The 22,742-nt window shown below is 44.3% G+C and overlaps 1 protein-coding gene across 1 annotated transcript in view; it reads left to right on the top strand.

Moving 5' to 3' along the window:
• PASD1 (PAS domain containing repressor 1) overlaps positions 1 to 22,742 on the top strand; it is a 55,078-nt gene that overhangs the window by 13,919 nt on the left and 18,417 nt on the right. The window contains exons 2-10 of the mRNA XM_075054118.1: positions 9,749 to 9,840; positions 11,360 to 11,416; positions 12,832 to 12,986; positions 13,738 to 13,829; positions 15,652 to 15,741; positions 16,849 to 16,969; positions 18,153 to 18,266; positions 18,939 to 19,057; positions 19,891 to 19,973. Coding sequence (XP_074910219.1) covers positions 11,385 to 11,416; positions 12,832 to 12,986; positions 13,738 to 13,829; positions 15,652 to 15,741; positions 16,849 to 16,969; positions 18,153 to 18,266; positions 18,939 to 19,057; positions 19,891 to 19,973 — 806 coding nt within the window. The 5' untranslated portion in view covers positions 9,749 to 9,840; positions 11,360 to 11,384. The remainder of the gene's footprint in view (positions 1 to 9,748; positions 9,841 to 11,359; positions 11,417 to 12,831; positions 12,987 to 13,737; positions 13,830 to 15,651; positions 15,742 to 16,848; positions 16,970 to 18,152; positions 18,267 to 18,938; positions 19,058 to 19,890; positions 19,974 to 22,742) is intronic.

Raw genomic sequence — 22,742 nt, 5'->3', positions numbered from 1 at the left:
GCGGCTCCCATTACTCACCTTAGTCAAACAATGGTTTTTCTCTGAAATCCTTCTTTACCTTGTTATAGAAAGGCTGATTCTTTTCTACCTCCTCTTTCTTGAAAGGCTCTTGACGCTTACAGGGACTGGGTGCGTTGCTGGTTATTCTCAGCTGCAAGATTACAGAGATGGCAGCGGTAAGGTCAGTGGGGCATGAACACGGCTCAGCTGGAGAGCAGATGTGAGCAGATCATTTAAGGAAAGCAGCTGAAATTCTCGGAGCCAAATGAGGATAAGACAAATTTTGAAATGTAAGGGCTTTGTTTAAATTCCTTTTGACTTATGTGCACATTATACCTGGAATGCTCCAGAATTAAACACACCAAGAGGGTAAAGAAGTTTCTTATGCTTGAACTTGGACGTGTGAAGCCAAAGACGTAAAATGAGGTCACTTAGCTCAGCTGCAATGAATCCTTTGATATTCATTTAATGGATAAGTAGATAAAACTCTAAGTAAGCTTGCATGGGAGACTTTGAATTTTAACTGCTAAAGCTCTTTATAATTTTCTCACAGGTCTTTTACATAGCCTGAACATTAGGAAGTATTTCTTTACCGAGAGGGTGGTCAAACACTGGGACGGGCTTCTTAGAGAGGTGGTCGATGCCCCAAGCCTGTCAGTGTTTAAGAGGCATTTGGACAATGCCCTTAATGACATGCTTTAACTTTTGGTCAGCCCTGAAGTGGTTAGGCAGTTGGACTAGATGATGATTGTAGGTCCCTTCCAACTGAAATATTCTATTCTATTCTATTCTATTCTATTCGGCAGTTTAACTGTTCACAGAGCTAGTGCTGTTCCACTTTTGCTGCGATACCACTGCAGGTCTCCACAACCCATTTTCTTATTTCTTCTGTCTCTGAACCAGAGGTGAGATGTGGTCTGGCTCTCAGAAACTCATCGTTCTGGCAGTCTTTGGGTTTGAGATTTGGGCTGAAGTCAAGAAGTTGAACTCTGGATCAGGAGCTGAATTCTCCTCTGCTATAGGGAGGCTTTCAGTCTGGTTCAGACCTATCTCTAATCCTTTTGTCATACTATTTCCTCTTTTTGAATAGCTTCCTTATGTATTGAGTTCCAGAAATTCCAGGCTGGTGATACACATGGGAAACAGATTGCAACAAAGAGCAGATTGAATTACTCAGGTCTAGGATTACTGAGGCAGAACATTTTTTCTTCATGTTGTTTGAAAAGGGAGAAGAATCTTCCTTTTTTTATTTACAGGAAGAAGTTTGAGATCAAGTGACTCTGAGCTGCCCTTTCATTGGTCAGTCAGTGATCACTTGAGGAAAAAATAACGAACTGGGTTTTTTTCCCCCCTACTTCATTTGAAAATCGGTTCTTACCAGTGCTGCTTATTTAAGGGAGGTCTAAGACTATAGTCTTAGATGCTTCAGGAAGCTAATTTTAGGAGGGAAGACTTGACTGAATGCCAATAGACAGAGCTAATCATCAGGACATCTGGATTCACTTCTTAACTCTGCTGTGTGACCTGGGGTCAATGATTTAGGTCGAGCTTTTCCAAAATGTGCATTATTTGTAGGTGCTTATGCTGGGTTTCAGCATTACTGAAAATTAGGCTGTAACTGCATTTACTGTTTCAAATTCAGCTTCCCAAAACTGGGGCACTCACAAAAAGAGTGCCCGTTTCCTCACTTGTACAACAAGGATGGGTGACTGTGTTCATGGAGTGCGCCGAGGCTTCCTGATGCAAAACCATTAGAGGAGAGAAAGGATGGGAGCGAGTTGCTTGCAAAGCAACAGAGAAGTAGACATTGTTCAGCACAAATCAAAGGATGCCAAACAAGAACCCGACTTCCAAGACCTCCCACTTTACCAGCCAAAGGGCTCCCCAGACCGTGCGGAGGACCCAGCAGATCTGAGGAAGCACAGCAACGACAGAGGCAAGGCTAGCCAGCTATCTGCAGGCTGTCCGTCCAGCATCCAGCCCATCCAGCTTTCCTTCCCACCTGTTGCCCAAAGCAGCAGAGGAGCAGCCGAGTTGCCTTTTCTTGGAGGGGGGATCCAGGGATGTAGGATCTGCTGGTCCGGCAACCTGTGAGCCCATGGACTTTGAAGCCAAGTCATACACAGTGTTTTTCTCACCGGAGCAGAGCGCTTGGGAAGTGTGGTCCTGGAACCACCTGGGACCCGCTCCTGACCCAGTTGAAGGCCCCTGGTTTTACTGTGCAAGGCAAGCAGCCCTCGGGCCTCACGTTTGGTTTTGCATTATGAATTCAACCTCCAGCACAAGCAAACGCAAAACACAAGTGCTCATCTCCTCATCTGTACCGTCCTCAAGCATCTCCTCATCTGTACCGTCCTCTAGCACCTGAAATGCATTTTATGTACAAGACTGAGAAAGGCAAGGAAGAAACAAAGCAAAAAGTGTATTGTTTGAGGAGAAAAAGAGAACAGCTAAGGACATGAATGCTACCGTTGCCTCCTTCAATGAACTGGTAGTTGCTGGGGGTGTTCTCTCGCTGAGAAAAGTCGAGGTGAAGGTATTGAGTTTAATTAGATAGCTCATTTTCTTTGTCATCTAATGTGCACAGGGAGAGCATAAGGCATAAAAGTAGGTAGTTTAATGAGACATAGACTTTGTGTAGCTGTCTGCTTGGGATGAGTTTCACCCATAGTAAAGAGAAGAGGAATTGCAAGAGGGATTTCAGAGTAACACATCCAAAAAGACAGCTTTGACATGTTTGTCCTAGTATCCACATAGTTGCCAAAACAAAATCCGAAACTGAAGGAGGACCCAATGACCTCACTGAATGCCATAAATCCAGTTGATGCAAGCTATGTCCTCTTGGTGGGAGTAACGCACAGCACCTCCCAGGGAGAAGCTCCAGCTGGTGATCCCTAAAAACGGAGCACAAGGCATCAGGGTGCCCAGCACCCACTTCACAGGCAGTTCTGCGGTAGGTGCAGAAGCTAACGCTGTCGAGTTAGCAGAGAGTGTTGGTTTCTTTTAAAAATGTTCCTAGCTGGTTTGCTCTGGTAGTGTTGAAACTATTCTGAACGAAACCCTGAAATTACCCAGAGTTTCAGCAGTGGCTTTATGATCAGATGTTGTCCATATTGTTTAAGCTGCAGAATCAATAGCTTTGGGGCACTTTTAGCTTGTCTGGCCACTCTTTTCATTGCTGAAATTTATTGGGTTAACCTTCCCACACGCATAGCCCATCCTTTGTGATTTGCCAGAGAGGTGAATATGATAGAAAGTGGCCAGAGGCATGAGAGAGGGAGCTCTGCTCACCTTCCCTTCGTGTGCACCCGGCAGGAATGGTTCCTTAACTTCCAACCTCAGGAGGTGAGTGGTGCAGGAGTCATCCTGAATGCCACCACTGCTTTCCTTGCTGGAAATTGCTCTTGGTAATTTTTTGCAAGTTGCTCTGAAGTAAAATGTGTGTTTATGTATGTGTGTCTATGCACTCACCCACACACACATGCATTTGCACCATCAGGATCAGACATAAGCGGAGGCAGAGCTTTAAGAGCATTCTATTTGCTGGAAATTTTGGAGAACATTCTGTTCAAAAGTCTTCCGACTGTTAGATTGCAATATTGCTGCCTTCTCTTTAGCTCTGTGTGCCTTTCCTGGAAATTGTCCCAGGAAAACACACATCTCAATTTCTGCTGAAGGACTAACTGTGGACAGCTGCCTTTGCTCCTGTCTTACATGAAGGAAAAAGTATGTTACTACTTGAGGATTATTTGGCTCTATGTCTGTCTGAGTCAGGTGTGTTAAAGAATTGTTTATAGGTTAGATATCATCATTTCATACTACAACACACGTTTACCTTTCCTGTAGTAACTAAACAGCTACAAATGAACACAGGTATTAATCCAAGACTGCAGAAGAAGTATTATTTGCATATGCATTTTTATCGTACCCTGCTTGTGCCAGTAGAAGTATAGTTTTGTACTACCTAGGGCTGTGAATCAGCAGTTCTGCCTTTTGCCATGTTTTGAGAATTTTAAGGGACTGTTAGACAAATTGATAGAATTAATTAAATGCATGCCCTTCTTGTTACAGAAACCCTGGAGACATTTTAAATAATAGTCTACAATGTTGTAGATGTTATTGAAGATGTTGTACAATGTTACTGAACCCTGCAAGGTTCAGTAATTTGCTGGAACAGAACAAACTTGGCTAGCTATTTTCTCCAGTATCTGACAAAAAATCCTAGAGAACAAAATGTTCCAGTAATCATCTTTTCTTTTCAAGTGTCTGTTAGTTTTTAAACCTTTCCCCCCTTTCTTTTGTCAGAAAACAGTGTATCCTGGTTAAAAAAAAAAAAAAGAACAAAACCAAACCCCAACACACCACCATTGTTCCTCCCTGTATCTTTCATTTCATTTCTGTGCTGAATCACAGTGTTCTGATATAGCCTTTTTTATGGTGTAATTGTTTTGTATAATCCATTTTCTTTGGGCACCTCTTAGTTTCTCTCTGAAGCTGTTACTGCTATAATGAATGTAGTCATAAATCTGTCACAGGTAACAAGCTAAATTTAGAGCTCAATAAACCAGGGGAGAGTATGCTGTAGATAAGTGAGCACATCGAGATGCAATAGTTACAATAGTGGCACAAAAAGTCCGCTTCTGATAGATTAACAAAAGAGGGTGCAGAATATTTGGTTCTCGCACCGATTCGCCACCGTTACCCATGTTCCAGTGAACAGAGACGCTGTGTGAGAGTGTAGGTACGGTCACAGTGTGTCACCCTGCCTTGACACCCCCAAATCGTGACGAGGTGTGCTGGGTGCCACGGGTGAGTGTGCTGTGCCGGACCGTTTCCCTCCACCGTCCTCAGCCACGGTGGAGATGTAGGGTGGTGTTTCTGTAAGGGATGGAGCTGCACAGCTCCACCACTGGACTGAAGGGGATTCCGGGTCCTCCGAAGAGGCAAAGGGTCTGAAACTGGAATTAGGAGCTATCGGGCAGGACAGGACCCAGGACGTGGACCAAGGTGGCATGGGAGCCAAATGTGTTGAAGACACCCATCTGATCCCCACCAGCATGATCCCTAAGGCAGCGTGTCCCTAAACAGAATTTGGCAGTCACGCACGCCTCGGGCTTGGGCAAGCCAAGAGTTCCCGCAGTTAAATGGCTGATTGGATTGTCAATACTGGGATCATTGTAACATTTTTTTTCTCTTTTGAGAAGAGGAAAGTGGAGAACAGGGAGAAGAAAAAGCAATGGGAAGATGAAGGCAGATGACATAGGAAACAACAAGATCCACGTTCAGTTCTCTGAATTGCAAACCAATGGATGTTAAGTAATAAGTGAAAGAAGGGCAGGAAAGAATGAAGAACAGAAGGCAAGGCATGGCAAGGGAAGGCGAGGGTAAAATGCATGCAGAAAAAAAAATTAAGCAAGCAGGTCAAATAATGCAGAAACGCAACTCCTTTGCCTCGAAAACATCTGTTTTAGTCTTTGCATTTCCACGTCATGCTTTCACGCTGAGCTGTGACGCGGCAGCTCGTAGGGGGTACTCCGGCAGCGGGTAGTGCCGTGGCCGCATGGAGCAGCTCCTGCTGCTATTGCCCCCTTGCTGTAGCGCTGGGACAAAACCCGTCCAGAAACATTTGTCCCAAAGTTTGTCATCGAGTCTGCTCATTATAGGACAAAGCCCTTTGCAGCGGAGGGCTGTGAGAGCCGCTGCCGTGGTTTTCCTCTGTGCCCTGGGTGACGGGCGAACGTGCGGGTAGCTGCGTGGTGGGCGGCGCGGCTGCGGTGCTGCGGTGCGTGAACGGAGGGGGTGGTCGCTTCTGCTAAACAGCCGTGAAGATTCACTGGCGCTGTTTGGTTTTTCAAATGTCATTTGCATTAGCATCTTGTAATTGAATCAGTAGCACTTTGCTGAAAAGGTTAAATTCTGCCTTTTAAAAATTAAATCAGCTGTTTAGCTGTCAACCACAGTCATGCCCTCCTGTTGCCTCAAGAAGAATGAAACATTGGCATATTGACATATAAATCGTATTGCTGGAGAATGCATTAACTCTCTTATTTATGACTGCATTGTGCCACAAAGTGCTGCATCTCATAATTGAGGGCTCTCTGCTGAATTCGTTGCACGTAAAATCTGTGGAAATTATTAGCACAGCACATTTCCGTAATTAAAATATTTCCTGCAGTATAGGTTTGAAGACTCCCTAACTGCCACCGTACATTACTGAAATGCAAAATTTTATGAAAATTCAAATACGAGCACAACAAATTTTTTATGCATAGAGAATATTTTTAATTAGACCGGTCAATATAGTTGGGAAAAACAATCAAATTAGCTGGGTTCAGGGACCCTTTTTAGGTGACCAAAGAAAGCTGTAGTTGTTGCTGATCACAAAGAAATGTGCAGCATCACACTTATGGAGTGATCTTTGCCTTGCCGTCAGTGACATAACCATATAATTAAAATTAAAACTGTAATGAAGCATTCATAGGAACTGTTGGTTTCAGGAGATAATTCTTACTAATGTGATGTTCCATTAACAGTTTTCCTAAGGTCATGTTAATATTTTGATGATTTGCAGCAAGCCAATAAATAAACATTGTCTTTAGGCAGAAGTTTGCAGTTTTAGATAGCTCCTGAAGTCAGACAGTTCTGCAAAACAAATATTTTTTTAAAAATTCCCTCTCCCATTCTCTCTTCAGTAAAAAATGTGCTAGAATATTGCAGATAACATGGGATAGTGCTTTAACTATTAGCTGTGTGTCTGAGAAGTCCATTTGTATTGTTAAGGCTGTCATATGACATTACCCTTTCTGTAACCCTGGAAACAACTTCAAATACTGTGATATTTGAAAAGTCTGAAATATTACTTGCCCTTAAAATGCTATGAATGTTTTTGGAGGCTCCCTGTACAAGGGAAGAAATTTTTTTTTCCTTTACAGAGGGCATTAAGCAATGATAGATGTGCATTTCTTTATGAGAAAGCTGATCCTCACCTGTTGTAGGTGGGGTGAAAAACAATGCTAGCAGCACTGACAAGCATCCTCTCTCTTTACCTGCCCATAGAGTTCAGGAATCCTTCTCTCCAAGTGTTGCAGGAGAGGATTTTCAGGAGGCAATAAATAAATTTTGATCCCTCTGGTTAATACAGATAAGGTCAAAGAGATTCCATCTGGAGCTATTTAAAATACTCTTAACATGCAGACATACTGCTGTCAGTAGTGCTAAGTGCCTTATCTTGCTGAGGAGTGTATACAAGCCTTATGAAACTATTCTTAAGTATTCTGGTTACTATATTTAGCTCTGGCTCATAACAAGACAAAAAGCACTTAGCTAAATGTAGTCCTGAAGTGCTTAATCCGGTTAAGAATATTTTGTCCTTAGGTGTCTTCTACTAAGACTTTTTGTAGCTCACCGTCCTGCTGCATCATGCAAAAAGCTTCTCTGTGTGTTTGGGCCTGTGAATTCTTTTATGGCTGTTTATTCTGTTAGAGCCTTGAAGTCTGGTGTTGACTGAGGACATCTCTCACGTTCATTAGGGGTGTCCTGTTGGGAGAGACCTGGGAAGCCTCGTTCCCCTGCCCCTCGCAGCTCACATCAGCCGTACCGCAGCGGGATGTGATAGCTGCTGCTGGAGACCGGAGAATCCGGGCTTCGTTTCCCAATTTAGACTCGGTGAGCGTTAACTGGACCGTTGTCTCTCTCAGTGACCAAGCCGCTCCCCTCAACTTACTGCTATTCAAGCTGCCTGGGAGGGCAACCACACGTACAAGGCAGAAAACGTGTCAGGCTTCCTGGGTCTTTTCAGTTGTTAGACAACCTATGGGCAAGGCAGTGTGAAGGATTCTGCATAAAGCTTTGCATAAAAAACTCGGGAAGAATCCTTTTGTTTGGCTGAATTTTTGCATACTTAAGCCCATATAGAAAAAACGTTTCCTGAAAAATTGTGATAGATCCGTTTGTGTATTCACAAGCATTTTTTTATAATTTAACCCATTGCTTTAAAAAGAATTTTCTTTATACCTACCTACGTATCTCCAAAATTATTACAAGTTAGCGCAACTTCTGTATGGATTGTTCTTCTAGACGAGAAACAACTGTATGATTTTGATAAAACAGCACTGACCAATGAGCAGCAGTGACTAAGGTAAGCACCTCGGTTCCATGGTAGCTCAATAGGGTAACAAATAAAATCACATACTCCTTTTGAACTAGAATAAAAGCTTGTAACTTGACCAGCGTATGACGACTGTGAGAACAGAAGCATAGCAGATCCACCGTGTTTAAACTTGCTACGCGGGTGTTGTTTTCAGTTGCAGCTTCACTGAGGATTTCGGGAGTTGCGTGAGATTTTCCCTGGAAGTTCATGTTTCAGACTGAAAATGATCACTTCATCCCAATGGCATTTTTTACTGATTCACCTACCACTGAAACACATTAGGTATTTTATAAGTTACTCTTGTACTTCTGTTGTGTCAGGAGGTTCAAGCCTCTTGCAAGTAACTTCCATATTACTGTTTAGAATGACTGTATCACGCTTTATCTGAGCTTTAATTTTTGAGCAAATGGACTGACATAATTTCATTTAGCTGCAATGAGCAGGAATTTGGCCCATTGTCTCATGTTACTCACATGAACCTCCCCTACAAAGCACTCTCACCGTATCACCGGTTGGGATCTGTGTTGCTCGTGGTATTTAGCAGCGGCCCCACAACGTCAGCCCCTACCCCATCCCTGCTGCCCTTTCCAGTGTGCATGCCTGACGTGAGTCCCTTGCCATGGTTCTTCAGCCACCTTCTTGTGTTTCCTTCCCTTTGAGGTGTTTTCACTAGTTGGAGAAACGAACAAGCTCATGCTAGTCCTTTAGATGACCGAAAATGTGGGGCTATGTTTGCTCACTCACCATGGTCACAAAAATGTAATCCCTGGTAGTGGCAGCAAGTCCTTTGCAGTGTCTTGAGCTGATGTTGGAACTAATGGTAACAGGAGAAACAGCCATGAACCTGGGCTCGAAGTAGGGAGGTCACTTCAAAGGCATTAAAAGCTTGTTAAATTTGGAAGCCCAACACTTGGCTGTTGTTGAAGATATTACTGGCAGTCATGGACAGTCTGGTGGCATCCACGTCCTTCCTGAGAATGAGGCTCATCTGAAGCCAAACAAGTTTCAACAGCGATGGTTTCGGAGAGGTGAGCACTGTGGTGTTGGTACAGTCAGGAGTTCAGGCTGTTCATTAGTAACCATTTAAATGGCAAACAAAAAGGAGTGTGTGTCCCATCAGTAGCAATTCTTAATGGGAGGCTTAAAATCCATCCACAGGTGGGTGGTTGTGGCTTGCACTGACTTTAGCTGATCGTGTTCATCTCGAAGGAGGTTTTTGGTTGCAAGATTGGATAGATGCAGTATGGATCATACTCGCTGGTTCTCATAGCACGCATGCCACGTAGACTGTTATACTTCGGAAGGGCTCCAATCGATCCTTAGTGGCCCCAAGCTAGAAGGGCCGTTCCTCCACGCTGCTGGCCCACATGGCTTTTTGGACGTGAGAGGACAAGTTGGCCTTCCCAGGCTTCTCCTGAGGCAGCAGGTGGTGCACAGGTCCAGCTCCCGTTCCTGGAGGCTTTGCTGAGCTTTCATCAGTTACACTTGAGCATGTTTCTAATTTACGGTGGTAAATTTTTTCAGCTTCAAGTGATTGCTGCTCTCTAGGCTAAGTTTTGCCTACAACTATGTTTTAACTGGATTTGCTTTTCCTTCCAGGATTAATTTTTCTTTGTCTGTATTTACATGGTGATAAGAAGTGCTAATCCCGCTCCGTCAGTCTGGACTGATGAATCTGAGGAATAGAACAGGTAATTTCTAATTTGGCTTGTAGCTTTCAGTGACTCAGGTAGTGAGAGCCACTCCCTCCCCATGGAGTGCATTCATATTTTGGGACAAAAGAAATCATACAGTTTCTTCTGCCCAGGTCATCTGCAGGGGGAGGGATCATTGCTCTGGAACAGGAAAGGAAGGGTAAATTTTTGTAGCTTTTACTGTAAGCAGCATCTTTGACTTCCTATCAGTTGTGGGTGGTTTTATTTCATGTTACTTTTATAGCCACCAAGTTGTTTGAGCTTGGAGTAGTCTCAAAGCAGGGAAAAACATTTGGATGTACCCATTGAAAAATGCCCCTTGGGTGCTGGGCAGGGTGGGAGGGTTTTGCCAATGAAAGTACTTGCTAGAGATGGAGGCAGATTGCTGCTGATGCCGGGGACAGGTACAATCTCCAATTTGGAGGAGTCCGAGGGGGGTACACCCCAGCAGAGCTGATCCGGATGACGTGGCGTGGAGCGATGGCAGCTGGCCGGCATCTGCCTGGCTCCCCGTCCCTTGGGCTTAGCCCATCTGAGTCACAGAAAGCAAATCACCAGTGAAGAAGTTACCCTCATGAATTTTCCATCATTTCACGGGGCTTGAGGCTGCCGTGTCGTTACTGAGAGTTGTTGCCAACTGTTGTCCTTACCTGCGCTGCAGGAACAGTTAAGATAAAGTAAAGACAGGAGCCCACCATGACTGTTCTGGTGCAGGAACGTATAGAACCCAGGGAACCCAGGTCACGTTCCCTTCTTTTCACTGCTTAGTGCCAGGTGAGGAAGTTTTAACTCAGAGTCTTGAGTATGAATCCCGGTGGTAGGACGCAGCTCAGATGCTGTGGTGGAAGCCCGCAAGCGGCAGTCATTGGCTGCGGGATGCTTTGGATGAACCTGTCTATCATGTCATCTCTTAGATGTCCTGATAGTACCCTGCTGTTGCCTAATACTAATCCTTTGGGGGATTAGCACAGTTTCCTTCTTGCTCCTATGCCCTTCCACTGGGAAAGAAATTTCAGATGCTTTTCAAGCATTGCAATGCTTGAAATCAACCAGCAGCCTGTTTGATTTCCCAACATAGGACCAGGCGCAGTGCTGCCTGGTACAGCCATCGGAGTCAAATCGGCTCTCACGTTTGCAGGGGAGATGCTGACTCGCGTGCAGATTTGCAGAGGAGATGCTGATTCCTGTGCAGAGTTCAGTGCTTCGGCAGGGTCCCCATCCTGAGGCAGAAGGGAGCGCGAACGCTGGCTGAGGGGCTGCTGGCTCTTAGCTTTCCCTCTGAAGTCACGCTTATTGTACCTGTGTGTTTGGGTGTATAGCAACATCTTCACTTCTCAAGCCTCAGTAGCTGACAGAACAAGCAAGAAGCTATATAACAAGAGTGGGGTTTGGGAAAGGGAAGATTGAAACATCCAGGAGGTCGTGAAGTACAAACCAGTAAGCTCCACATTCCGTCATCCTCAACAAAATCAGGGAGTGTGTCTCAGGAATATGTCTTTCTGTCTTTTCCTTCCAGAGCCCTGTGTTGTGTAAACGAACTGATGGATGAAGATGAGAAGGACAGGGCAAAGAGGTATGAAGGGATGCACAGAGCACTGAGAGTGGGAGCTCTCTCGGGGGGGAACTGTAAATGCTGTGTTGTCCGATGCTTGGAAAAGTACTTGGGACCACTGATGTCAGAGGCAAAACCCCCATGCAGTTTACAGGCTGTGTACAGCAGATCACAAACAGCATAATTAAGTCACCGTTTTCAAGGTTCTCATAGTGTGTTTGACCACCCGGACAATGGGTTAATCAGCTGAGTTGCCCTTAAATTACGTTGTCCTGCCCTCAGAATCTTGTGTTATCCCATGGCTATTTATTATCTTGATGCAGGACTCCTGACCTGTGATTTTATTGGCATCATGCAGTGCTGCTCACCTGGGGTAGAGTTCCCCATGGAACTTAGAAAGCAGTCCTGTTTTAGCACAGGTTTGAGTTAGTCTCACTTCAGAGAAGCATTTGGCTCAGTTCTAATTAGTCATTGTACACGAGTGCCAAAACAGAAATGGCTGTGAACATAAATGCTGGATCTGAGAACCTCCAAATGCCAGCCTGAATCTGAATGGAAATGCTTTCTGCATACCACACTCGGTCTAGATCACAGGAAGCATGTATCATCACGAATACACTTGTAAAGAAAATTAATTACTACTGGAAGAGGTTGTATGAAAATCGGGTTATCATCTCAGATATGAGCATTGGAAAGAACATTTTGGAAGAAACTGAATGGATTTGCTTTCTCCTTTATTGTTTTTAATGGAGGGGAAAACCCTAATAAAACATTCTTAAATTGTATTAATGCAAGCTGGAAGCTTGTCTGTGGTTTCCTCAGCCAGACTTTTAACATTCCCAGTTTCATATATCATGGCAGCAGATTTTCAAAACCAGATACAAGAGCGTGTGTTTGACTTCATTCTGTAGTTGAGATATCTCTGCACAGTATTGTCTGTCTGTAAGCTACTTTTGGAAGTGCAAGTCAGGGAATTAAGAATCCTTTGCATTTGGACCTTTATGTGTGTGTACTAACCGCAAAACAAAAGTTCATAAAAATGAGGTGGACAAAACGTAAGTGTGTAGATGCCAGGACTTCTCTTACGGGAGAAATTTTGCCCATAACGCCTTTACCTCATTATCACAATTTTTAAAACAATGGGAACTGCCCCTGAAATGCATGTAGGGATACGGTCTTGCTCGAATGAATGTAAATCGTATTTCTTACCTCCAGGTGTTCCTTGCTGATAGTGACTTCAGTCCTGCTGCAAGGCTCTAAGCACCAGCAAGGCACGCACTTACACCCAAGCCTAATTTTAAACAAATGAGCAGTCCCAGCAGAGTTTAGATTGTTGTATTGAAAGTGTTTTGCTGGGGCAGGGCCACTTACCTCTCCCCAAGTCGAGCTGTAGGTCCTTCATTTTACTTAGCGGCATTTATGTTGCTGTCACCCAGGGCATCACGGAACAAATCTGAAAAGAAGAGGAGAGACCAGTTCAATGTCCTCATTAAAGAGCTTTGCACAATGCTGCAGGGCCACGGCCACCCTCTCAAGATGGACAAGTCCACAATACTGCAGAGGACCATCGACTTCTTACAGAAACAGAAAGGTACTGGAGGGTGCTGGCGTGCTCCTGTTGAAGGCCCTGGCTCTGCATCTGCCCAGCAGCCAGTTTCCCCACTCAGAAGATGAAAACTGGTTTTTTCCAAGCATCTAAGACCTCCAGAGAGGACATGATCCTAAGCGAGGGGCAGAGTAAGGCGTAGCAGTTGGCCCTAGGAAATGGGCTAGGTTTGAATACAGCGCTGATCAGTTAAACATATACTTGAAAAGATGCAATGCTGTGTGTTTTTTTAATGTAGTGACATCGCTCCATTTCCCTCGCTGGCCTCCGCATCCCCTGACGGGTTTTGTACACTCTCAAACAGAGCACGAGGGAGGAAGAGCTGAGGAAAGGGGAAAGGGGGGTCTCTGCACCGTCCCCAGGTCTCCCGGGGTAGGACGTGGCTGGGTGCAGACTGTCTTTGCCGTGAGCCTTCCTGAAATGGCTCCAGACTCGCAGACACGCTCTGCTCATGGTGATGCTCAGCTACCCTGAAATTAGCCCATTGACCTTATTTTTTTGAAGGATTTCTTCAGACCACGCAAAATGTCTCCTTTTCCTTTCCTTGATTTCTAATGCAGTTGTGTCATGATGGTGTGGAAAACGACTGTTGCATACAAGAAGGCTTTGTGTGGAGAATGATCTGAGGATGATTCCTCTGAAAGCCTCTTAAAAGAAATCTAGTGTTACTTGAAAATGAAAAAAAAAAATCCAACTAGCATGAGTCATGTTGCTTTTTTGATGTTTTCTCTTTAAGAAATCACAGCACAGACAGAAGCCTGTGAGATTAGACAAGACTGGAAGCCTTCATTTCTTAGCAACGAGGAGTTCACCCAGTTGATGTTAGAGGTAAGAAGAAATTAAAGCTGCATAGATTAGTGAGAAGTAATCAGTTCAGTGGAGTAGTTCAGAGATATATAGTTCCTTTTCACCTGTAAGTCCCAACGTTAATGTTAATGATTTCTACTCTGCTGGCACATATAATACAAACCTGAGAGAGACCAATGTTGTGCTAAATGCTTTGCAGACACAGAATTAAAAAATATGATTGCTTCCCCTTAAAGATAAACAGCTTTTCATTTAGGAATGGAGACCAATTTGGCCCAGATTTGGCCTGGTGAGAGAGGATAAAGAGAATTGCCTTTCTCAGAAGAGCCGCTAGAGCTAGGAGTTTTAGCGAAAACTTGAAAGGACCTGAAAAAAGCAGAGCAGCTCTCTTCCTCCCACATCCCATTAGCCAGGCAGCATTTACTTTGCTGCCTTTGCTGCTGCTAGCTGTGCGGTGCCGTACTTGTGACGTGAATGCTCTATCTTTTCCTTGGATTGCCTTTAAGTGCGTTCAGGAGAACAGCTCTGATACACTCACCTCGAAAATGCCTAGCTGATCTAGAAGCCTACATTTTTACTTTCTTAAGGATGCGGCTTTTGGGTTTGTGCTGCATGCTTCTCTGACGAGGACATCTCCTACCCTGCGTGGGCAGCTGCTGCTCTTTGCCCCACCAAAATAAGGGTGTATGCTGGGCTGAGCTGGGAGGTGCTGCAGTGTCTTAGTTATTCCTTTTCATCAGGATGTCATGACTCACCTCCCTGGAAAAGTCTGTTCATTCTTTCTGGGAATTTCTCTCACCAAACAAGCTAGTTTGTTCCAGCTGAATCAAAACAAATTCTCCGCTTAGAGGTGGTGGGGAAGAGAGAGCCCTTTAGTAACTGTTGGCTTGCTGGACTGTGTTAGACCGTTGACCAGTTTACTTTAAAATCAGTATTTTTTTCCTGAGAGGGCTTATTTTCAGCAAAGGCAGAGTATGACAGTGAGGTGAGGAAGATGGTGAATGCTGCATCTTTGGCTCCTTGTAGCTAAGCTGCGGAGCAGCATAACGGTGTCCTTAGAAGCACAGTGCTGGCCAGAGATTAAACCTCCCAGGTCTTGGTAAGTATTAGAGAAGAACAGGGACAGACACTGGGTCAATGGTACAAGAAGATGTTGTGAAGAATAGGGAGAACACCCAAAGAGGAAAGCACATGCAATGCCTTTAAAGGGATGGAGAACTTCGACTCCAGGACAAAAAACATTGTGAATAAGAAAGGGGGAACAAAATGAACTTTAAAATTGTTGTGTCTGGCCTAACAAATGAGTGCTTTAAGCAAAATAAATAAGGCTTTAGATCTTGTCCATCTTGTCCATAAATTGCAAACAATACAGCATTGTATAATTTTTCTGTCTCTGCTTATCCATCTGTCAATCTGTCCATCCATCCATCCATCCACAATGCTGGGCTTGCCATGATGATATCTAACATCTCTTTACGCACCGAATTGGTTAACTATTGTGTAAGTCAGAACACATAATGAAGTGACTGAAGTCACTAGGATTGTGTGGGTGTAGAAATTCTAACCACCACCGTCTTGCTTCATGTTAAATAAATACTCACTGGGTGAAAAATACAAGTCAATTTAGTATTAATGAGCAAATAAGAATATAAGAAGAATGTTGAATTAGACAGCATGTGTAATTTTTATTTTTCCACATTAAACTATCATTTCCATAATTGATTTATGTTAGTTTTAGGCTGTTAGAAGCATCACCAACGAATAAATTAGCCTATTATATTTTAAGTTGTTCCCTTGCATAATTCTTTTTATTTTTTTCTTTTTGCCTGCCTTTTGTCATTAGGCACTAGATGGCTTTCTCATTGCTCTTACCACTGATGGGATTATTATTTATGTATCTGATAGTGTTTCGTCTCTGCTTGGACACTTACCGGTAAGTTCTGACAACGCAATATGTTGAAGAATCATTCCCCTGCCGTAACGCAGCCCCGTCACTGCACGGCTGGGAATTGGTTTTGTCCAACCAAAGAGGCAACTGACTGTGGGTGGGCAATGAACCAACAAAATCTTAGGGAGTTTCTCAAGCTCCTGTGAATAACAGATTCTCTCTCAGGGTCTGCGAGTTAGCTAAAAAAAACCTACGCAAAATCGCTGTACTCGTAGCTCGCCACTTGGCTGCATGTCTGAAGGATGGTCTGGGTGGTGTTTATCCCACCAGGTATATGAAAAATCTCATGCTTGTGAAATCTGTGCATGCTGAAGCTCTTCTCAGATAATTTAAAGATTATTTCAGGACTGATTCTATGCTCTCCTAATGACATGGGGTTTTTCTACTTCAAGCCCATGGTCTTTAGTAACAAGTGGGTGGCCTCAGAGGTTACTGAGAGAATTTCTAGAAATCAGTTAGCTGTCAGGTGCAGAAATTTCTGTTGCCCTCTCAAAAGCATTTTTTATTTTTATCTGGTGCTAAATGTGAGACATAAATGATGCTGTATGAGGGCAAATTTGAACACACAGGTAACCTGGCTGAATGTCCTGGTGTGCAACGAATCAAATATGTGCTGACATTTTGGTAAAGTCTTTAGTCAGGATGTGTGGATTTATCAGCACTGAACCACTTGCAGGTCGAGCTGATTTTGCCAGTTGTTCAGCCTAGAAGAAAAATTGAGGATGTGAGGAGGAGCTCTCCCACTTCTGTCTCATGCTTCCAAGGGGAATTGTTTCAAATTTTCACATTGATATGATATTTCTCATCATGTTGTATTCCTGTGGTACCAGGGTTTCTTCTCTAGCTTGCATCTGGCTGAACTGAAGGGCAACCTCTGGGACCTGTTCAACCTTTTGCAAATAGATGGCAACCCTGGGGTAAAATAACCTAGGGGTTATATTCTGCCCTAGATCCATCTGCAGATTGACTGGGCTTCCTTGTCTTAAGTATCCACGCTAGACCGGCAGCGTCTGTGCTCTTCTGCGGGATGAAAAGGCGTGTGGTTGTGTCAGGCTGTACTGCTGAACATGACAAAGCATTCTTTTGTATCAGTCAGATTTGGTGGACCAAAATATATTAAACTTTCTGCCTGAGCGGGAGCAGAGCGAGGTGTACAAGCTCCTTTCTCCACACGTGCTCATGACAGATCCTGTTGCAGCTGATTTTCTAAATGGTAAGCTCTGCTCTTGTCTGTCGGTCAGGGAAATTTGCCAAAGGCAAACAGCTCCCAGGGGAGCCTGCACAGAGCTCTCCAGCTATTTAATTCTCCTGCCTGCCACTTCTGTTTTGCTGCAGTTAATATTTCTGGTTTTTAATGCAGCACATCATCTAATGTTCCTACATGCTCCCAGTACTTGGTCTTTGATTTGGACAGTCTTTATTTTACTGTCTGCTTTGCATCAGAGGACAGTGAATCATTAGATATTTTTCCCAGAGCAGGATGCTGGACTGAGCCTGTGAAAGGAGCGAGGGGCTTGGGGGAAGGAAAAGGGTAGGAGAAATCCCAAAGGGTTTTGGCAGAGTCTTTGTTCCTTAGGAAGCTTGCATGTCTGAGGACACCTACGTGTAATTTAGCAACAGCCTTCCTATCTGAACACTCCATCCGGATCTCTACTGCTGTCTGCTGTCCACCCCCAAATTGTGCCTTTTCCCCAAGAAAACGTCCCCAGCACCAGAGCAGGCAGTGACATCTTTGTAACATCCACGTTTCACCAAGCCTGTGTTGGGACCCCCCTTTCCTGATGGGTTCACCGTGGCCGGGCAGTGCTCACCTCCCCTCTCTGCTGCCCCGTAAGCATCAGTGGGAACTGGGCAGCCCTCGTGCTGGTGCTCTGCCCTGGGCTTGGTCTCCCTCCGGCTGAAGACCACACGCTCTGATCCGTGGAGTTCTGACCTTGGGCAGAAAACTGAATAAGAGCTTGGCACGGTGCCCTCCGCCGTTAATGGAAAGGCTTAGGGTGACTTCAGTGCCCTTTGGGTCTGAGTCCTACGGAGCAGTGTCAGGGCAGAATACTGCAATATCATTTAACAGCTTTGCATGAAATTGTACATGCACAAAGTCAGGGGAAAATACCACTGACCGATATTGCCAGGGCTTCATGCCCAGCGTAGTGGGGTGGCTGCACAGCCATGCGAGAAAGGGTGAGAATACATTTCCTTCAGCAGAACCAGCTGATCATTGCTCCTAGTAGTTATATATTTACTTATGGGTATCAAGAGCATCCCAGCAGGGTGTGCTCAGATACCACAGCGGCAGGGTTGGTATAAGCACCTAGGCAGATTTGATATAGGGAATGTGCTAAAATGCAGACTTCTAGTAACATTGTGTATGTCTCCCTCACTTTCTCTCATTTCAGCGGAAAAACAAATAGAGTTTTGCTGCCATTTAGCAAGAGGCAGCTTAGATCCAAATGAACCCCTGATGTATGAATATGTGAAATTTGTAGTGGATTTTAAATATTTTACTCATGGTAAGTTACTGCTCCAGCCTACCTTTACCTCTCTACCTCTGTTCCATAAATTGTGTGTTGATCTGTAGCCTCCTAAAGGCCTTGTTTCAGCTGAAAATGCCCTATAATAGGCAGGGATGGAATGAGTTGTGGATATGTTGGAGATATTTTTTGTATAAAAGTGGTGGGGAGGCCGTTGGTCAGAAGAGTGCACTCTTCTGCATGCTGTGCTTAAAGAAGTGATACCAGACTGATCCTACCTGCATTTGACCCACTGTGAATTGTAAAGCAGCCTACTTATTCAAATAACCAGTAAAATATGCTATTCTGTTTCACTTGTGGCAATCAAATGACGCTTTTTAAAGACTAAATAGTTCGAGAAACCTGTAAAATCTTGATTGTCGCAAACGTTGAGCTGGGGAAAGGCTGACAAGGAGACTGCAGCTGCACACTTGAGGGGCTCAGAGCTGTCTTAGGAAGCTTCCCTGCACGCCAGGGGTAGGTGGTTACAACTGGGTAACTCAGAGCCTAAAGGGTCATGCTTTAAATAACATCAGCCTGTATCAGCATGGCATCACCTTGTGGGTAGGAGGAGTTTGTTGCTTGGGTTTCATCAGTCATTGTACCTGTCTTAACATGAAAAGAAAGCTCTCCTTCCTCTTCTTCTTAAATAAACTGTCTGGTTGTGTCTAGTGCCTACACCCTCCTGTAATGGCTTTGAGTCAGCTATTGCACGAGCTTTCAGGTCAGCCACGGAGGAGCAGATTTGCCTTGTAGCAACTGTTCGTCTTGTCACACCGCAGTTCTTAAAGGTGAGAGCTCTGCGGCTGCGTCCTCCCTTTCGCGCGGGGGTCGGCCGGCGCCCAGCGGCAGAGATGCTGCGGGTACCACGAGCTGTGTCGCAGCAGCCTCTCAAAGGGTACGTTCAGCGGCACAGGTTGTTTGGGCAGAGGTAAATGAGAGGGGACGCCGCTGCGTTTGGGAGTGGGACGACGTGAGTGCGTATTTTGGAATGGTGAGATACAAAGCGGGAGCTGCTTTGGGGAAGAGGCAGTCGTATGATGGGGTCTCTCAGAGGGGTCAGCCCAGGAAGCGCCAATACAAGGTGACCAGCGAAACCGCTTGAAAAGTTGCAGCCTTTAAAGAAATACAGCCCTTCTTGTGTAAGAAGGCCACCTGCATCTTGAAACACCGTGAACACTGTGTTTCATGGACTCTTTCTGCTGGTCCGTAAGTGTCCCGTGGTGCAGTGATGACAGGGGTAACGACCGTAGGTGCTTCTTGCTCAAGAGAGCATTAGCCAGCTTGGTTTGAGGCTGGACCTGGTGCTGCCATCCATATTCGGATACCAATATTTACAAAAAGCTGGGGAATTTTGCCTACAGACTGCAAGATGAGGCCGTTGGACTATTTATCCTAGCTCTGAAATTCAGCCCAGGATAAATTAGTCAGCCGCTTTTCATCAGTTTATGCATCTATAAAACAAGGCTTATACATTCCTTAGAGGAAAATAAGTCAAGTGCTTTAAAAGCACTACATTTTGCTAGGGTTTGTTATACCCAGAAGATGCACCCTTGATCTTGATAGAGGGCTCCTTTTGTCATTTCATAGAATTAAATGTCTGAATGAGCCAACTGTTTTGCAGGAGCTCTGCAATGTTGAAGAGCCATGTGAAGAATTTACATCGAGGCATAGTTTGGAGTGGAAGTTTTTATTCTTGGACCACAGGTAAGAGATTTCATTTTAGTCACTGAAAAATAAACAAACTCTAGTTTAAAAATAGAAAACTTTGTGTAGCTCCTGCCTGAGATCCCAAGTAGAATAGCTCCAATTAAATGCAACTGAGTAAGTAATAATACTCTGAACTTGCTTATTAGGCATCCTTCAATGCTTTACTCTTGTCCTTATTTTAGGCAGGTAAGAAACCATATAAAATGGTGGGAAAATGTCTAGCAAAACGTCTAGCTTCACCAAGATATTAAGTCATTAAAACTGAGCAGTGTCAGTCCTGTTCCCTGTATTGGTTTAGCTCCTCTGTTTTCCAGCTACAGCTTCCAGGAATCCCTCTAAATCTTTTGCTGTGTCAATAAACTTTTGATTTTCACCTTGAGAAATGACAGAATTTATAAAAATAAAAGGAAAAGCAGTGGATTAGATTATTTAATTGCAGATTTGTTTTTGACAATGCCATATGGTGGGCTCAGATTCAGCTTGGTGAATGAAACAGAGTGGAACTACTTTATTAAGCTGATTAATGTAGGATTCATTTTCTTCAGAAGAAGCTGGAGTTTTTTGTTCACTCTTTTACTTCTCTGTATGTGACATGTATGCATAAGCACATTGCAAAATCCTACCCTTTCCATTATCCCTCCCTTAGCAAACTGTGCAAAGGTAGTCATTACTGGAAGTAGAAGACTAGTAAATAAGGCTGTAGGGAAAAAAAATACTTGGGAGGAAAAAACCCTAAATATCATCTGCACATTTACAGCAAGAAAGAGAGAGAACAAATATAAATGAATAATAACTTGCATTTATAAAGTAGACAAGATGTGTACCTCACATTCCTTACCTTGACGCATGGAGGAACTGACCCTGCGACAGCCCTACGGTTAATGCTGTGTGGTTTGGCACTGTTGGCTTATTATTCATGTTGTCGAGATCTTGCTGGAGTGACTTTGTTAGACTTTAATTGGCCTGTCCAATAATGCACATTTTCAGAATCAGGTGATTAACGTTAAGATTCATGAAAGAGCCCTAAGCCCCTTACTTCGCTGTCTGCTGAAGTGAGCTGCCTTTCCAAAGGGCTGTGTCCCTGCAGTTCCTGGGAATAAGGCAAGCAGGAGCTGCTTTGAAACCTATCAAAGAGTCTTTTGATGAATCTGGGTTATGACTCAGAGAGGAATCTTTCTGCGCTGGGTGCTTGCAGCCACTCTGGTCCCAGTGATATCCCCGGTGAGGAAACCGTTGTTACTGAGAGTAAATTAAGCTGATGCAGATGCTGAGGTAGAGTTCGTGACAGCCCTGGATGCGAGTGGTAAGCCCAGACCCAAGAATGAACAAGGGATCGTGGGGGTTGTCTTGTTTAATCACCGATTCCAACCTCTCTCCAGTACAGTCTGCAGGACGCTGTGAAATGTTGTTGGGTATTTTGCTGTTTCTTGCTTATTTGTGTCAACTCACGCCACCCGATGTGAGGTGTGCCATCAGTAGGGACAGAGGGTACCCAGCACGAGTCGGAATCAGGACCTTTGCTATCATGACGATAACATACATTGGACTAAAGATAGATAATGCAGAAAGCACTCCATAGATTTGGATAAACATTAGAAAACTAGGAAAAAATCGGTATTCTGGGTCGACATGTAAATATGTGTAGAGGAAGAAAACCTGTCAACCTTGATAACAATCTATTTCTCTTCTGCACTGTGGTCCTCTCCTTATTTTCCCTTCATGTATTAAACAACTGCACTCAAAAGGCTCTCTGAAGATTGTGCATTTCCATTTGCACAGCGAGTTGCAGGCCTCAAGGCTGGAACTTAAGCTGACAAGACACTTTCAAATTGTTCCACAAGCAAGGCAGCTCCTTGTCAAATGACTGAAGAGGAGCATTTTGGGGTTGCTTTCTCATTTAAAGAATTCTGGTGAAAGTCATAATACTTTCCTGATCAGCTTAAATGTTTATCTGATGTGCATCTGAAAGACATTATTGTCTTGAATATAAGCATGTTATTAAAGATGGGAGAGACACTGGTGCGTTCTGCCAAAGAGACAGCAAGGAAGGACACTTTAATAAATACACATATTATCATCATTAACAGAAATCTGGGCCACATGAGGAAAAGGAACACAGTGCTCTATGAAACATTATTTGAATAAAGAAAGCTGTATTGTGGCAGAGACTACTGTGTACTAAGTGCACTCTGTTTCGAGAGATTTGCCATCCGAGAGTGCGGAGGGCTGGCTCTTGCTGGGACTTGGGAGCTCCTGCTCGGACCTTGATCCTCCCGGGGTTGCTGTTGAGCCGATCCCTGGCTGTCCTTTTCCCCATTTCCCATTTGGTGCCAGACTGCCCACAGTTGTGGGAAAGAGGGGGGTTATAGACCTGTCTGGGCTCTCTTTAGTTGAATAATCTATGCCCACCGTGTCTCTCAAGAGTACAAATGTGGAGCTGGGTCACTCAGCCAAGACAGGAGAAGTTCCCACATTAATATCCGGAAGACTCAGGACTGATCCATCCAAACCCAAATGTACTTACACTTAAATTATTTTTTTGCTCACGTTCTTGGCCACTTTATGGCATTCGCCTTCCTTAAGAAGGTCACTTGACAGCCCAAGAGAAGGGCAGCGGGAGAGGCACGTTTGATAGGCAGTGACACCTTCAGCCTGCCCCGGTTTCGAATCGTTAACCATTTCACTAACACACCCGCCGCCTTATTCCTGAGGAACGCGCTGAACTTGGCAGGTGAGCCTCATGCTATCAGCACATCCAGCAGCCAA

This window comes from Buteo buteo, chromosome 22 (genome assembly GCF_964188355.1).
Source record: "Buteo buteo chromosome 22, bButBut1.hap1.1, whole genome shotgun sequence".
Classification (NCBI taxonomy): Eukaryota; Metazoa; Chordata; class Aves; order Accipitriformes; family Accipitridae; genus Buteo; species Buteo buteo.
Note: the sequence above shows the minus strand (reverse complement) of the source record. Positions and strands in the feature narration are given on the sequence as shown.